The sequence below is a fragment of the Meleagris gallopavo genome, chromosome 14, assembly GCF_000146605.3.
Source record: "Meleagris gallopavo isolate NT-WF06-2002-E0010 breed Aviagen turkey brand Nicholas breeding stock chromosome 14, Turkey_5.1, whole genome shotgun sequence".
Taxonomy (NCBI): Eukaryota; Metazoa; Chordata; class Aves; order Galliformes; family Phasianidae; genus Meleagris; species Meleagris gallopavo.
The window spans coordinates 10,443,644-10,462,271 of record NC_015024.2 but is presented as its reverse complement, the minus strand read 5'-3'; the positions used below and the strand labels follow the sequence as shown (position 1 = coordinate 10,462,271).

The window sequence follows — 18,628 nt, the reverse complement described above, 5'->3', positions numbered from 1 at the left end:
TGTCAGTCATCCTCTTAGATGCTCAGTAGGAGATCCTAGAGTCTGATCTGCAAAAGTGCTGAGCATTCACAACTAGAACTGATACTGCTAGGAACTACGCTCCGAATATAGAAAATATTTTGCGGTGCCATGAACTCAGAAAAAAAACCACCCACCCAAGAAACAAAAAACAAGTTCCAGACACTCAAAAAACGTTGGTTTTTGCTTCATCTTTGTATCCACTTGCCATCTGTCCAAGTTGGGTTGCAGTATCCCCTCACTTCATCAAGGCATTGTGAAAATAGGTTATTTCATGACTGTGAAGCACCCAGATACAATAATGATGACTGCTGAGGGAGAGCTCACAAGAAAATTAATAATTCTGTATTGAGAAAAGGCTTTGAATAGTGTGCAATAAATAAGCCCTGGGGTACACACTGAACAATGAATATAAAATATTAAATAGCTGCTCATTAAGTGAGCTGCATCCATCCCGCACTTTAAAAATGAAGCAGTTGTTTAACAGCACACGAGCCTGTGAATGAAGATAATACCATACTGCATGCACGCAAAGGCTATATGAATTTGTAGCAACAAGTTCCATTTTCACTTTTCTCAAGTTTTGAGTGTTTGGCTTAGCCTCTTCGGTAGAATGCCAAATTCTCTTAATTGAGTTACGCATGAAAGGGGGCATAGGTCAATGAAGATTAGAGAGAGTGCTGGCTTCCAGAACTGGCTCAACACAAAGTCCAAGGGTGTCTGGATTCATTCCTTTTTAGAGAAGAAAGATAACCACAGCTTTTCATCTGGATTCAGATGTTCTTGAATTTCAGTGCTAATCAAGTGTTAGTTTTCTTCTTCTACTGTGATTTGTTCTCCTTAAGATGGGAGTGCTTCTGTGGACCTCTTCATTATCTTGACTTTTAGAAACATTGGAACATGAATCCTGCCATTAAATTCTACTTATTCTTGATAAATATAGTGGGCAACATCATTAAAATAAATGTGGTAGGTATAGGTTTTCCTAAGTAAATTGGGTAATACAGAGCAGAATATGTATTTTTCCCTGTGAAACTATACTCAAGGAATAGGACAGAAGAGATGCATCAGGAGGATGAGACATTTTTAATGGGACAGGATGGAGCAGAAATGGATGCAGCCTCATTGGAACATGAAGTGTCTGAAGCATTTCAAGCTTTCTCATTACACTTCCTAGACACCTCCAACCACATCAAAATGGTGGACAGGAGGAAACCCAACAAAAGGCAAAAAACACAGACCACAGAGGCAGAGGAATATTATATGAAAAGTGTATCCTTTGTTTAGTATCAATCAAAATATATGAAGCTATATGGCAACAACTACCATCCAACTGCCCACAGGGAACATGGGAAAAGCAGAGACTTAAAGAGGTGAAAAATCTCAGAATGCATGTGGAAGATCTCATTTTCAAAGCAGACAAATCATACAGCTGCACCTGCAGTCACAGAATGTAGTAGCATCACCCTGAGACTTGCCTCAGCTGCACCCTGTGAAGCCACAGATGATCAATAGACTAAGTGCCATTTCACATAACACAGCCAAAACATTTATATCTGCATTGTCCCCCAACCTTCTGTTCTTAACTGTCAGATATACAAACAACAGAATATTCATGAGGTGGTAAGAAAACATGTGGTTGAGACAGAATCACACCATTCCACACATGTGTGCTCCTGAAAGACTACTTTTACAAAATCCTTATTCTTAAAAACGTAAACAGAATCTAATGTAGCTGCAAAATTTTCTTTTATACAGTAATTTATCCCAAACGTCTTGAAAAGAGTCTGGCAATAAGAAAGATCCCCTGCAACATTTTCCATGCAGTATAATAAATATCTTTGTTTAATGGGGCTAAAAGTATTTCCTTTTATCCAGTATAAATTCACCAGCTTTCAAAAAGTTACATGTACATTTATTTACAAGTCCTGAGGCAGAGGATAGAAGCTCTTGATCCACTTGTGTTATATTGTTTGCCATTACATACAAACCTCTCTATCAGTTCAGAAATGATAGAAGCAGCATGTCAGAAGGGTATTGATGTAATTGGGGGGAAAAAAGCCAAATAAATTCTGTTCTATTTTTATCTCCACTGGATCAGCAGCGAGAAACTTCAGTATCCTAATTTTGGCAATTGAATTCCATTCCCCATGTTGAGAACATGAACAATGCTCTTTATTAATGCCTGGGAAGCCACATCTGCTTAATACCTAAGGTCTTCTCCCTGGAGGAAAACGCCTGTGTTTTCAAATCTACAGACAGCTCATTCTAGTATGTGAGCCAAATGTAAGCAACAAGTGTGTGTGTGTGTGTACATATGGGAATATACATGCATGGAGAGGAACACAGAGAACTCTGCTGTTATGCAGCTGTGCACTCTGAGCTGTTACTAAGGGCATCGCAGCAAAACTGAAACTCTTCCTCCCAGTATAGAAATTTCCACTGACGTGGGAATCCTGAATCCAGTTTGTTCGCCCACATCAGCCAGTTGACACGTTCTCAGCACATCTGAGAGTGTCTTCTCATTCTCAGTATCCACCTGTACAATTGTACAGCAAACCCACCAGACAAAGCACGCATCTAATACAGGAGACCTGTTTCTGCTCCAAGTATCACGAGCAAAGCTCACGGGGCTGCAGGAGGACTGGGCGCAGGCTTTCTCAGTCTTTGTACAACACCGTCATCTAGAGGAGGCGAGTCTGGATAGCAGGGAAGTGACTGTACTCTTACAACGCCTGAGCTGTAGCGCTAAGGAGCTGGTACGGAGGGAAAAAGTTGCCACCCACCTGTAACTAAAAATGAACTTGCTTCTTCCACTTATAAGCTGCTCAGATACCAAACAGGAATTCCATGCTGCTCATTCCTTTTTATTTTCATCCTCCCCCATACACCTACTTTGAAGAGGGTACTGGAAAGGAAATAAACGTGTTTACTTCTGCCTTAACTGGAAGGTTCTTCAGAGCATCTGCTGGAGGTCAGTGATTCAGCATCGTTAAGTGCAAGTAATTTCCAGGGCTGGGATGTTGCACGTTTTGAATAGGCAGTTACCAAGCTTTGCTGGGTAGAACACATACAAAATGCTGCAGAAATAAAAACCTAATTTTGTATAGAGATTGTTCTGTACGAGACCCCTAGTACATTTTAAAAGACTTAAGGCCTTATTTCCCTCCTGCTGACAAAAAGAAATGGTAACACCCACCTACAGCCAGGTGGTGAAATTATGCTACTAGGATCCCATTCCAGGTTCTTTAGAAGACTTGTTTAACAAAACACTCAAATTTGTCTGCTGCTTTCCAATTTGAGTAACCTGCTTGGAAAACTTCATGACACACCTTCTGATTCCTCATTCCCCACAGTCCAGCTGAACATAATCAAGAGGCCAACGCTTCCTACGTCTGAAAGACTTGTCTGCAGGTGTTCTGTAAGTGCAAACCCAAATACAGAGGTAAGGCCTATCAGCATCTAGCAATGGCTAACCAATTTGATGAAGTGGTACTATTAGTGGAATGGGCCCAACTGCTGCCTTCTGTTGCTGAAGTTAACAGAACCAAACCTAGGAATAAGTTAACATGCAAATCTCATTATCTACACATCACGACTACAGGTAAAATTAGCTGCTCTCAACAGAAGGGAAAAAAAATATATCCTTTAGCTGAATTTCAAACTTTATGTTCTCTGAATTCTTCAATACCTCAAGCCATTTTATCTCAAAAATAAAGCTTGCTCTCAGAATTAGGGCTTCTCCTATAAGCTTTACATAGCTTCTTTTAACAATGGAAGCTCAAGAGGATTTAGTGTTCTCTCCCCTGCTTTTACCCCAGGGAAAGCAGCATTGCTAATAAAACCCACGAAGATCAACCCTAAAAATAAATATCTGCTGTTGGTCTAGACAGCTCTGGCTCTTGAAAGAATTTGATCTGGGTGGTAATTACACTTCACTTTTGATCCATATATGAACTCAGTACTGGCAAGATGTCAGACTTTTATCTTTACACCCTTATTCATCCATCAGCATTTACAAAGCAGTCAGCATAGCAAGAACAGTGCTAGAGACTGAAGTCCTTTGTTTATTCACATAGAAAATGCGGTGCAGAAGACAATAGCGGAAGCTTCTTTACATTACCCTGCTATCATTCTTGCACTGTGCTCAGTAAGAAGTTTAAGGCTGAGAATGAATTCCTTCCATCCATCAGCCTATGTTATAAAGTTGTCTACTGAATTCTTCTAAGGTCTCTCAGGGAAGGCAGAATGTGCATACAAGCAACTAATAAAAGATATCATCTCTCTGTGAATGCCTAGCTTCTATTCTATCCTTAGACCACCATGACTTCAACATGGCTATTACATTACTAATAAGAAGTAGCTCGGGAGGTATCAATTTTACAAGAGAATACTTGCCTGATGATAACACCATCAAAATCTGGAGAACACTGCTTAATAACAAGAAAGAAGCAAATCATTTTACAATTCACCTCCTCTGCACTTTAGAAGCTGCTTATATAGTTACCTCCTACCCTTGAAGAATTAGTATAGCAGCTTGGTGGTGAATGGATTTTGTTCTTTCATGAGAGTGCCTTTGCAAAGTCCTGTTTTAAAGCTCCTAGTTCTTGCTGCAGACATTGGTACCAATGGCTCTTTCAGCATCAGAGACTGGGGAGGTATTTTTATGGTGTCTGGTTTTTGTATTTTGCTGTCCTGCCTAGCTTTGCTTCTAATCAGTTGCCAGAAGATACACATTTTTTGCCTACTTAAGGTCATCTTCTCCTTTTCCCTTGGGTTTTCTAGTATTTACAGAAGTGATGGTGCAAATAGCAATTGAAAATGGGGTATACCAGTCTACACCTAAAATCTTCCTTTGCTTCTCTACAAAACTGGATTTTTCTCTTTCATGGTAAAGATTTTCATTAATTTCACTTCAAGGATAGAATTTCAAAGAAGGAATATTAGTATTCATTTGCCTGCTGTTCTTGGCAAGCAGTGACATGCATGGAGCAAAGCCACAGGTCCTGTTATTGCCTTTGAGTTACAGGGGAAAAAAAAAAAGAACACCAGAGACACATGCACACAAAGGCACTGCTGTCTTAGAGTCAAAGAGGAATGAGAAATAGATATTCTGTCAGTCACGTGAGCCTATAGGACACCTCTGAGTTCTTTGAATCCTCAGGCCTTCAGGAAGTCACTTGTTTTTAAACATCTATTTAGAGTAAACTTAGAAAACAGCTCTGGATAAAGTGCAACTCAATTCTCCCACTCCAAGTTGAAGAATCATGCCAGGATCACTTATCTAATTTCAAGCTCTGATGGGAAGTTTTATATCAACTCATAAGTATTACAGATAAAAAAATTCATCTAAAGTTATTTTGAAAAGTGAGAAGCATGCTTTCAGTATTCAGGAAAACACAGCTTTGGTTAAAAACCCAAACCTGACAATGTCCACTGCTTTCAGCAGAGCAATGACAATGTATATCAGTAATCCCCCCTTACCTTTAATTTCCATTTTCCTTTCAACATTCCTGCTGAACTCAGAACAGCCTGAGAAGGGAACACTGTGTGTATATTAGCACCACACATAACATAGCTGAGCTCCAATCTCAGCTAGGGCTTCTAATCACTACCACAAAATGAACAAGAATAATTAAGAAAAAATAGCATGTTTAAGGCCATCCAGATAGGCCTGAATACTGTGGATATCTAGATAAGACAAAGTGACACAGCCTACAGACTCTATCTATCCTATGGGATGAATCTGTCCCGCTCCCAAATGATTTTCTATCAGAAAGTCTTTTGCTTATGATCAGGGGTGCATGGAGCTGTGGGAGATGAAGCAGTTATAATTCCTATCAGCTTACTCCATTTTTTGCACCAGAGTTCACCAGTCCCACAACAGGCAGGACTGAATGGTACATGTAGTCCTATTCAGACATCCCACAGTACAGCCTGTTTTGCTCACATAAACTGAATTTAGCTAAAGACTCTTAATATGTTAGACTAGGAACTGTAACAACTCAAGAAAAGAAAAGGGAGAAGGCAGGCACATCTTTTCTGCCGATCACAAACCTGCCTGTGGCTGTAAAGATGATCTTTAATACAATATTATATGATTTAGAAGCCCTCCGCAAGTGATATATTATTTGGTCAGAAACTTCATTTTCTATGTGTACATAATCCTAATTTTCATTCACAATTCTTTCCATTGTATCTTGAGTACATCACTTCATAGCCATATTTCAGTTTTATACCACAAAACTGCCTGTTGCCAAAGCATTTTGGAGAGAGCTAGAAGACAGCTAAGAAGATTAATAAACTTTTTTTTTTTTTTTTTGCTGTTGAATTTGAACAATCTCCAGTGAATCTCCAGTCCCACTGAAGGTTTGTCACGGATTCAGGGAAATGAGAATTTTATGTGTGGATTTGGTAGCGTCTAGAGGCCAACCCTTCCTGAGAATTCAACTGAAGGCACGCTGAGACAGGAGATAGGGGGTTTAAGAAGGGTTGAGTGGCTATGAATACAATACAAGAAGGATTAATAATGCTATTCATGTCAAATCAGAAATTTCCAGGAACCTGGAACACATAAGAGTGTAAAAACAATCCTGCTGAGCCAGCTGACAGCTCCCTTTTGCCCAGTGTATTGTTTTCTATAGTAAGGTAAAGAATATAAGAAACAGGGTGTGTATGTAGAGCAATTCTTCCCCAGGCATATTCTCCTACTCTCCAGCAATTAACAATTTCGGACTGGGAGATCACACAACAAAGTTATTGTGTTTAACAATCACAAATGGACCTACCCTCCACAAATTACCTTAGTCCCATTTTTAATCTATGTAGACTTTTGACCTCTGCTTTTCTGTTATTTGCTGTACACACAAAATTGGTCAGTGCCATCCAACTGCTGACCAGAGCAATGCCCATTCCTGCAGAGTATTAGACTGCATTAGCAGCTTGGGTAATTATATCACACCTTAGACTGTTTAATCTTAACGATTAAATACAACCTTGAAAGAAAAAGCAAAGTGTTTTCAAGAGCAGGTAATGTTGGGTATCATCCCACCTGTCTCCTCTAGCAATATTCCCTACCCACTGTCTAGACCGACGATATTCAGATAGGAATCTGAATCCTGATCACTACACTGGAATCTTAGGTATGTAGACCATTGCATCTCAATAACCAGAATACCTTTCTCTGTGCTACGTGTCACTGTGTTTAAATGAACAGGACAGCATGCTGCAAAAAGCTCTATTAAAACCCTCTAACAGATGGACGAGAAAAAAAGCTTCCTTGGCCTTCTGCATGCAATCGCCTCAATCTCTCTCCACCAGAGCTGTTATGTCTTGAAGACATAAGCCAAAAGATGGCTGCACAAGCTGTGTTCACTTCTGTAGCTGCCTATAGCAACCCAGTAGATAAGCAGCAGCCATTTCAGCTCAAGAATAAGAAAACCATTTAAGTGCATTGCTTATTGGTGGCAATTCCAGTAGAGTGCAAACTGTCGCAGGAAGAAAGAAAGAAAAGCAGAACCTTCTGCAAACCGATTTCAGAGCTCACAAAGGTATTTCACAGTCAGCATCTGTCTCAGAAGGTGAAACTTTCTATACTGGTCACTGAGAACAATTACACGCAAGTAAATTGGATCCATTAAATCAACTGGATCTGAAGCCTGCTGGGCCAAGCCAATGGATTTCTTTTTTATTCCAGAAATAAGCCTCTTCTATCATGAAAATAATCTTAATGTTTGCTGACACTATAATTAAGAATTAAAGCTGCAGAAAAATGTGAGGTTTGCTGAAACACAATAGGTATCTTTATCCATACAATATGTGGCACCAAAACAGTCATTGTTCTGGGGAGGATAATTAATCAGTGTTCTCTTGAAGTCCTTTTAATTGTCTGTAACAGGGTGTGTTGAGGGAGAGATAACTGAGTTTTAACATGGAATAAGATCGGGCACCATTGGCAATATTGACACAAATAAAGATTGCATGATCAGGACCTTTGATCTGGGAATTGCTATTCTGTAATCATCTGTAAAGCACCAGCAATGCCCCTGGCACTGTACATATCATAATAAATGATGAACAATAAATCGTGTAATTAAATATTCTTTTCAAACATTCCTTTCCTAATTCTTGCCTCAGATTTAAGTTCCCACATCAGACATATTAGTTCCTCATAATATTATTAAAGTTCCTACACGTCAGATTTTAAAACTCCCCTAGGGATCTGTTGTTTCTTTGTTTAATCTGTTTATGAGCCAAAGGCCCCATTAAATTCAATAGGGAAACTCACAGACCTTTAAAAATTTAGCCACGAGAGACTTTTCTTAGGAAACAGGACCATTTTTGTCATTCTATCATGTAACTATTGGAAATCTATTGATTGGAGCAATTCCAGTAGAAAAACAGGAAAAATACTCTCCCCCAACAGGTCACCAAGTCATTAAGGACACCAGGCTAGCCGAGGCAGAACTGTACACAAACAGTCTTCTCTCCTCTATTGCACCTGGTCCTTCACATAACCACATATGGAGAGTATTTTGTATTAAGATCACTCTTTATGCTTCAGCACTTTTGTAGATGCTTTCTGTAAGGATGGCAAAGAGACAAAGCCTCCTTGTGTTTCTCAATGTAGAGGACAAGGAGATGGGCAAATGCTTACATACACCCAAATCCAAACAGTATACTATCCCCAACAGATTTGAACGTAATACATCTGAAACAGGATTTTTTTCTTCACAAAAACAATGGAAATTTTAAATTCTCATTAACTCCTAACAGTGAATTCCCATTTACCATTACCTTAAAAGGAACTTCTTAACAAACGTGGAGGCAGATTCTTTACCAAGAGCAGGAAAGGATGAAGTCACTATCAGTGTGCTGAAGAAGCTGGAGTCTGCCAGAGACAAACTTCATAGTCTGAACCTTTTGCTGAAAATTATCTGACATTGCATTCTGTAATCCAGATAACCAGAGAATTCTGGTTTATTTTAGAGGAGTTTTCTTGTCTAGCTGGAAGGCACTTCTCAACTGCTTGACTTATTTCATTAAAAAGTAAAACTCATTCAGAATTTATGTAAGTCTCCTTAGTGAAGCCACAGTGGACAAGCAGGAGTGCTGTAATTTATAAATTCATCCTCAAGATTAAAGAACTCACAGAGCTATGAAGGGAGTTCTCACTTGTGTAAAAGCACACCCAAGGGATATGCAGGGTCGCTCTGTAAAAGCCTGAGTCCAATGTTAGAATGTCTGGCATCAATCTAAACAACAACATGTCAGTCAAGATGGTTCAGCTGCAGTTGAGTTGGTGATTTCTCAACACAGAAGAGCTTATATGGGCTAGAGTGAGCCCTGGGTGAAATTCATTCGGCCGTGACAAATGCATTTAAGTGACTCCTACTTGGTGTCAGATTATTATAAGTTCCATTTTGTTAAACAGCTAAAAAACCAAAACCAAGCACAATCTGTATAAGGCTGGAAAGTTCCACATTCCAGTGAACACAAGGGCTGGTGAACATAGCCTGTGGCCAAACAGCCCACGCAGAGCTTCACACTGCTGAAGCTTTCATCTTCAGCAGTCTGAGGTACAGCCCACAGAGACTACAGGATCTCAACACAAAGTGTTCCATCTTGCTCCAAGCTAGCACATATCACATGCTAGGGCCTGTACCTTCCCTGAGCCATCCTGCTGCACCACTACTAAGGAGGATCCCAGTGTGCTATCTCTAGGTACTCAACCAAGGGGCTTAGTTTGGATTTCAAGAGGGTGAGATTCACGTGTAACTCCTTCAAAACAAGCAAAGTTCCCTGAGGGCATTTCCTTCTTCAGAAGTTAGTAACTGATGGTGTATGTATGTATCCAACACTGCTGATTCTTTGATGAACTGCATTCTCATCGAGTATGCCCTACACTAATATTTCTATGTCACAACAAAACGTGTAACAAAGGCATTTGCCTCTTACCTCATCAAGATCTAATGACACAACCAGAATCATATAGAAATTCAGTGTGTTCTTACTTGCAAAGATGTTTGAAAAGGCAGCAAGGAATAAGGCCTTGAAAAGTTCTGCAGTATATAACTTATTTGACCTTATGATATATAATAGGGAGTTTTAGAAAAATGAAGCTTGAGTAAGTGCAATTGCAGCTGGATCTCTGTAATACTTTTGGAGGACTTGACCGTATAACCCTAGTAAATAAACCTGGCAGCATTACCTGCTTTTCTAGACTGCCAGATGCTAACAGTTTAAATCAAGTTGGTTTTCTGCTTAGTGTATATCCAAACCTACTAGCAGAAATGTCCTTACACAAGTACAGATATTTGAGTAACTTTGCTGCATGAGTTAGAATAAACATATAACTTCTGGTTCCCAAAGCTCAGGGGACACATCTCTTTTCTTAACCCATTATTCTGTTCAGTCTCTTGGATTACCTTTTGTTGACTTGAACTTTACAGCAGTACAATCAACCACCATCAGCTCTCTGCAGAAAAAGAGATTAAGTTATTCAGGATATATATTTTCCATTTTATGTAAGATCAACACAAAGATAATCTTTTTTTAGAAGTTTGTTCTAGAAGTGTGACTCACTTTAATTTGCATCAATTATTGATGGAAACAACTTTACCCAGATTTGGTTCAACTCCTCCTCCAATACCAGTATCACAAACTCTCTGTATACCAACATCTTCCACGTTAGCAGTATAAAAGAAACAGTGATCCATGTACTCATGGTAGGGGCAGCCTGGGCTACAGGATTTGAGACCTTCTACAAAGGACAGCAGTGTACTGTACTTGAAGCTCTGCCACTGTCTCAGCATGCAATCTTGAACAAAATGTTAATTGCAATGTCTTTCTTTTCTTCAGATGAAAGATAAATTAGATAATAATTTACAGCCTCCTCTGTAAATGCTCTCAGATTTATGAATGAAGCATTCCTCCTTCCCTTGCTATTGCATTCCTACAATGGCTTGGCTTTCTGTCTGAAACAAAGGGTATTGTTGGGTTAGAAGGCAATTACTAATCAATGTAAAAACAAAAAGAACCTAGCTCAAGGTCAGCGTGACCTGCACGAATCACTTCTGCTGCTCTTAGACACACACCAAGAACTAGCTACATCCTACGTGACTCCCTAGAATGGCAGGACAGATAAAAAAGGAGAAACAGAGACTCTTGTCCTGCACTTGCTTTTCAGAAGATACAAAACCACTACTAATACAGAATATTTATTTGGAGAAATCTCTGGAAGCAATCCTATGGAAATTAACCCTGGCTACTCTGAATGTTCTTACTACATGCAGATACCTCCAGATTTCTCCAGAAATGACTAGTCCTTGGAAGCAGAAAACATACTGATTAGTTCATCACGTAACCATCCAGCTCATAAACACACGAGGCAGACTGAAGGGAACAGTTATACAACAGGGCCCGGCGGAAGAGAAAAAAATGCTCAAGGCAATTTGGCCATTGACATCATATATTTTCATGCTCTGTTTACAATCTTTTTATATAGGAGTCTCATAATTCTGTTATATAAGACATGGGTAAATAGTTTCTGATGAAATAAGAAAAAAACAACTACTGAACATTAATCTCAAATTTCAGTTGGGTCTTCTTTTAAAAGTCATGTGTTTAGATGAGTTTTAGGATCTTCCAAATAGATCGCCTAGCTGATCTCCACTGTGATATCACGTTCAGAGAAGATGATTTTCTCAAACACTATGGCAGATCAGTACCCTGCTTACATTAGGTCACCGTGAACGTGACATAAGTCACGTGCCTGACATTTCTCTCGCTAGTATGTTGAGGTTACCATCAGATCAAAACTACAGCTGCAGTTTGAAGAGGTAAAAAAAACTCCCATCAGTTACAAGCAGACATATTGGAGTATATTCTGGAAGCTGACAAATAACATAACTTGCTGTAGGCTACAAACGGGGAAAATGCCAGGGAGATTAGGTCAGTGTTTGCTTACTTTCTTAGACACGGCTTGTTTGTGATCAGTCACTTACATTGAATCAGGTGGATGGCTTGCATCTATTTCAAAAAGAGGAAACTATTCCAGACAGTAGAAGAGATACTGGATCCAGAAGCAGCAGATCTGTCTATAAGAGTGATGCTATTACTTTTTGTCTGACTGATTGTGTACTCTGTGCAGCAGTGTTCATTTGAAAGAACAGTGCTGTCTCTTCTTTCTGAGCTGTGCATCAAGACCAGTACCACAGAGAAATGCCTGTCCAGGAAGCTTCATTCCAGAGATGTTAGAGTCCTTTCTAATAAGGGAACAGTGTGATCCTCCTAAGGGCAACAGAAAACCCAGAGAAAAACAGAAGTACTGGAATGTCGCATGGTAAACTTCATAGTCAACACTTGAAACACTGTATGTAAAATATTTCTCCATAACTCATGAAACCATACACGACAGGAGAAAATCATTGTATAAACATCCCTGCCTCAAGAAAAAATAGCTATGACAACTGGCTCCAGGACTGAGAACATTGGACAAGCATCTCTTGCATTACCCATACTATGCTGTGAATCTGGAAGCACGCATATAGCAAAGCTGGTTTCAAGCTGATTTTCAAACAGTGAGTGGGAGACAAGTACTAAAGGCTTAAGAGTTAAACATGAGTAAAATCTGTTAGTTCATTGAGGATTGTGCTTTATGTATAGGACAGCCTTAATACAGAAAGAACCCCCTGAATATTTGAATTATGCTAGCAGGCAATAGTAATTATTGGAGGACTTAGTATAAAAATGTATAAAGTTGTATCCAGACTAACTACAGTGTTCTCTGGGCAGCAACAAAGCTTTGTACCTCTGGCCTTATGTAAGCAGCACCTCAGCCCACAGGAATTTAGCTTGGAGGAACGCATTACAAATGTAGGACAAATCAAATTAGCTCTCTGATGTTACCCGTTAACAGCTCACTTCTTCGTCAGACTTTCTGCTAACCACCAGAATGCAACTTCTGGGCAAAAAGGGAAGGCAAATGCTTTACTAAAAAGTACTACCTGTAAGTGTCACAAAACATAACGGCACTCTGCTTTACCACACCACCTACAGCACACAATGAATTAACAACTACAGAAGTTATTAGGACTACCTCACCTGCTCACCTTACAGCACAAAATGACTACTTAGAGCAATTATGTGATAACAGCAAAGCTGCAGTCATTCACTGCAAAAGTAACAAAGAAATACAGCCTTAGAGCATCATTTTCTTGGTTTACATTTTTTTCCCATCAGTGAACTTTGACAGCTCTGGAGGAATTCAGTAATGCATTCAGTTATGACAACACCATGTTCTACGTGTTTTAACTCTAGATTTAGAGCAGCAATTTCTTTTTTCAGAACTCTTCCATGAGTATTTTTCTTTTTTTATGATTTCCATGCGACAGATTGGGGAAGGGATTGCCTGACTTTTTCTTTACTCAACAGTTTAGATGGCATTTTACACTAATTAGTGTGATAGGCCTTACTGACATACACAGTTGACAATTATTTACGTACATTGAGAGGTTTTACTCTTCAACAGTTTTGCAGATTAGATAAGAAGAGATGAATATTTATCATAGTAGAATTGCCACAATTTGAGTTCTATTGAGGCAGCGAACAGACAATGAATCATTTAATTAACAGTACCATTGCTAGAAAATAATTTTGCAGCCTCCTTACCAACAAACATACGCTGTCTTTGCAAGAGCTGTGAGAAAGGAGCAGGACTTTGGCTGCAGCACCAAGGCCTCTAGAGGTCTTCTGCAATACTTCTATCTACCCACACAGCCAGCCAGCAGGCCTAGTCCCTTGCTGTTGGAGGCAGTCACATCATAAACCAATCAAACACCACTGTAAAACTAAATAGGCTTTTTGGCCTAAGTTTCCAAAATTTGGGAGTGGGCCTCTCCTCCATTCAAACTAATTTGGGTAACAATGAAAAAAACTCTGACTACATCTTTTTCCGTCAGTGGTTCTTGTTTTCCGCTCCAACCCACATCATCCATTCTCTTCCTTCCACCCATTCTTTTCCCCCCAATAAGTCTGGCTTAGACACTATGCTTCAATTTTCTGTAGAACTTTCTATTTTTCTTTCCCATTCTTTTTGTTTAGTATATGAAAGCAGCTTCCTGCTTAGAAACATGCGAGTCCTACACCCTCAGTAATGATGTATTCAGCCCATCAATGATCTTGGCATGAATGCCTTAAGCCTTAAATTAGCCTGTTGGGATTTTCTGTACTTGTCATCATCAGCAGAAAAAACAATGCAGAGCATCTGTCATATTGCACTGAACCATGCTCCCCTCCCAGTGCTCCAGTTCTAATAAGAACTCTGTGGGATTATAAACTCCATTCTCTTAAATATTTCAAATTATAGATTTCTAATGCCTACACAGCAAGCACCATAAACACCAAGAGAAGACAGTGTTGTTGCACAAATCCCAATATGATCAATACTTTTACAGCCCCAAAGCATGCCATAACCTATTAACCAAATCCTGGACTTGTCCTGTGAGGAGAAACAGGAATGGAACAGAAAACAAAAAAAGCAGCTATGCACAACATGAAAAAGCCTGCAGGAACTAGAACAAAATTCTGTCTCGTAAGAGTATGTAGACTGGAACAAAATAAATTTCTCTGGGTTCAAGAAGAAAGCAGGGAAATAGACAAGAAATAAAATGAGATTTTTTTACCTCAGGAGTTTAATGTACATACGTTCAGAGACTTTCTCTGCAGAATTTTAATGGCATGAGGTTATCCCATGAAGTTCCTGGGCAGCCATACAACTGGCACTTGAATCAGTGGCTGTAGAAGCAGCTTTGTATATCACATACAACAGTGTGCTGTTCATCTCAGGCAGTGCTCAGCAGCAAAGCTTATTCTAAGTGGTGTACTCCTTCAGCTAATGCTACCATGCTGGAGTTCAAGCATTTTAAAGTTTCACAATGCAAGGCACACATACTGTTTTACTTAACCCTTCTGCAGGCTTGTTCTGCGTCTGCATAAACATCCAAACAAACTTTTATTTTGACTTACGAGTGAGCAGCAGAGTTAATTTAAAACTGTCAGCAAGTGCCATCCTAATTAAAAGCAAATGACTAATTGCACAACTACAGGGCCTGTTGACACAGGCTACATACATCAAAATCAAGCAAAGTCAACCCAGTTTAAATTTGAGGACACACCACCACCTAGCGTCCTGTGTGGGTTAAATCTACAATGAGTCCATGGAGGAATTCCACAGGTGGTTTCCCAGCTCCACCAATCCCTGCAGAAATGGCACACATGGATCACACAACAGCTGTTTTTAGCCCTGACCAATTTAAATCAAAGGTAGTATGATGAGGGATGCCTGCTCACAAGACTACTGCAAACTTGCTCTTCATTCAAATCATAGCAGTCCTACAGATAACTTCTTTTGCACACAAGACACCTATATATGAAAATAGCCTCATGAACAGCTTTAAGGTTACAAATTCTTGCATGCATTCTGATTTTCTAGAATGCAGTCAAGGAATGCGCATGTGATAAAATATTTAAAAGACGGTAATTGACACTAATTATCAGCAATAGCTTCAGTTTCAGCTTCAGGTATCACTCCTATCCCAATGCCAGAGGGCACTTGTGAGAACAAAGGACACCTAGAGGCCAGAGGTTTTTTTTGTGGGTTTTCTTCTTGAAGTCCCTACTCATTTCAGAGTATAACGTACGCATTCAAGTTTGAAGGGTATCTATTTTATTGCCAAAATAAGTTATTACTTAAAAAAGTTTACCACCTTGCATTTCTCACCCTTGCCACAGGTTAGACATTGTAGGATAGGAAAAACTTTTACTATAGGACAGTGTCAAAGGAAGCTGCTTTTGATGATTGTACAGAACATGTCTAAGAACCTGGGCAAGTTCATAAAGCCGTGCGTCAAGGTATGTCAAGAAATGCCCTTGAGTGGATCTATGTCTGTAGTATGCCTTGCAAACATACTTGTAAAACATTCCATAGTCATTCCACACAGGTAAAACATTCAAGTCATTTTTCCCTCCACATGATTAAGTGCAAATAGGGAAGGCCTGAGAAACTACATATTAAAAAAAAAAAAGCAGTGTGCAGGGTTCTTGTGCACCCACTGACAACCAGGAAGCATCTTTGGCATTCTACAGAATTTAATGCATTCAAGAACTGAAACCAGCTACAGATGGTGGCAAATGAATGTATACAATGGGCAACTCAATTTGTTTCCTACTCATGGTATTGCTGAGCATTGCTCTGCTAACAAAGCTGCAATACAAGTATCTGAAAACACTGTAAGAATTCTATTCTCTTTAAGTATTTTAAGTAGGATACACACACTATTTCCCTCCTATAAGGATACGTTTACAGAATTTTACCATCAGAAAAGCCACAAATCAGTGCACCATAGACTGACATAGCATTGCCCTCCTCCAAAAACATCAATCTGCAAAACTTTAGTAAGGACAAAAATCAAAACAACATAAGTCACTGCTTTCTCAGGAAGTGAAACCACCTCCCACATCTTAATATAGCATTAGCACTATAGAAGTTCATTAAAATTGCCTTTTCAACAAAAACATAACACATCAAATCTGAAAGATAAGCCAAATTTATTTAAAACAAAAAAAGACACTGCTATTCCCAAGATTGAAAAATACAGGGTTCTTTTACTTATGTCATACACAGCTCATTTACAGCAGTTACATTAATTCAGGGCAAATGAAGTTGTTCTTACACTGCTTCAGCTGACAAGTATACTTTCTGCAAGAAAAACTCATTCCTCTTCCACAAAGAACAGGCAAAAACATTCTATAAAAATGTGTACACAATTTTGAGACATGATCAAAACAAATCGTCCAAGAGCCTGAAACCTTCAAAGAAGGTTCAATCCTTGGTTGCTTCAGCCAACCCTCAGTGGGGGAGCTACAAGCACAACGCCGTCACCTCTGACAAAGAGCATCGGAATATTCCTTTTGGTAGACTATGAAGAAGCAAAGAAAAGATTACATTTACAAAAGAGCAGTATACAGAACACATCTGCTAAGCACGTGACAAAATTCAATCCTAACAAAACACCAGAAGCATCTTCCTACAAACGTAAGGTCAAACATGCAACTTCCTGTTCTGCTGAAGATATCAAAATCAACAAGCACCTGGATGTCCTTTGTGCTTTCATAACAATTTGCCTGAAACTTCTGCTAGATCTTAGCCCAAAAGGTGTAGTTATCAATACATTATTTTGACTACGTGACAATCTAGCTTGAGAGAAGTTTTCTATGGACATAAAGACACTGAAGTCCTTACTTTATAAATCTCTTCATATGTTTCTTCATCAATCTCTATTGTTGTTACAGTTTCTTCCACATCGCCCAGAATCATATTTAAGTGCTGATCATATGCCTGTAGGAACAAAGTTTATTACTTCCAAAATTCAAGCACAAACTCATTAAAACCATAATTTTAGCAAGGTACTCAAACAAAGTTATTTTAATCTGATTTGGGCCAAAATGTAGCATGTGTGAGCATGACATATCAGTTAGCTGTAAGTTCAACTATAAGGACTGACAGACAGTACAGTACTCCACAGCATAAGTAAGGCTTTTATATTCACTGAAACTCTCCTTCTAAAGCACATGGACAAACTCTGAGGTGGACACACTTATTCTTGTCATTAGCATTAATCCAACTACATGTTCTTTTCAATCGGCCCAGATTTCTGGGATTGATTGTTTACAGCTATGAAAGCTGTAACTCAAACAATGGTACAAAAATTTTAATTAAGCACATGTTCCAAACACTCTACAAAAGGAAGTTAGGAATTATGCTAGTGCATCACGGACCTGTCCTCACCTTTGTGTTCCCAAATGAATTTGAGGCCCAGTTAACACATGGGAAACTGGTTCTCTTCCTCAGCACAGTACCATAGTCCAGAAGGATGACACAAAAGTTTGTCTCACTAGGAGACACATCACTCTCAAAAGGAAACACAAAACAAATGAAGTTTGGAGAGAACCCAGTCAAATACAGAGCACAGAGCCACTCTGCCCTACAAGGTAACTGTTCGATGAACACATTTCCCTCTTAATAGAGCTGAGAGCCCTTTACAAGAGGATGCCTGCATCATTATTGCTTATTTCACAGGCAGGAAACAGAAGCCAAAACCAGAGGAGCAAATCACTCAGAATCATTTAGAAGATGACAAGGACAAAGGTGCACCTTCAGAACCTCTGGCAGAGCATTGCACAAACCAAGCATTACTGGAGCACACTGCAATAACAGAGCAGCGTCCTGGCATTGGTACTCACGTGCAGCCTGCCTCTGAGCTCTCTGTCATTCCTCATCTTCACGTAGATCCGCTCGTCCAGACTGAGCCTGATGAGATCGAGGGGCTCCTCGACGGTATTTGTTGTTTGTTGCTGAAAACAAAACCGAAACAACCGGAGTTATTCACACAGGAGCGGCCCGCTAACTCCTTCACTGCCCATTTTGCTAGCAGGTGTTCTGAAAAGCTCCCTCAAATGCTAGTATCCACACAGAAGCAGACAGCCCGCACGGCAGAACGAAAGCACGCGGACGTGGCACCAGCCCGCCCGCCCTCTCCTCAGGCCCCCG

General features: G+C 39.6%; 1 protein-coding gene across 1 annotated transcript in view; it reads right to left on the bottom strand.

Moving 5' to 3' along the window:
* Positions 1-16,607: 16,607 nt before the first annotated feature.
* Positions 16,608-18,628, bottom strand: part of LSM3 (LSM3 homolog, U6 small nuclear RNA and mRNA degradation associated) — a 2,308-nt gene continuing 287 nt past the window's right edge. The window contains exons 2-4 of the mRNA XM_010718555.3: positions 18,322-18,432; positions 17,321-17,416; positions 16,608-16,997 (exon numbers count right to left, since the gene is read on the bottom strand). Coding sequence (XP_010716857.1) covers positions 16,917-16,997; positions 17,321-17,416; positions 18,322-18,432 — 288 coding nt within the window. The 3' untranslated portion in view covers positions 16,608-16,916. The remainder of the gene's footprint in view (positions 16,998-17,320; positions 17,417-18,321; positions 18,433-18,628) is intronic.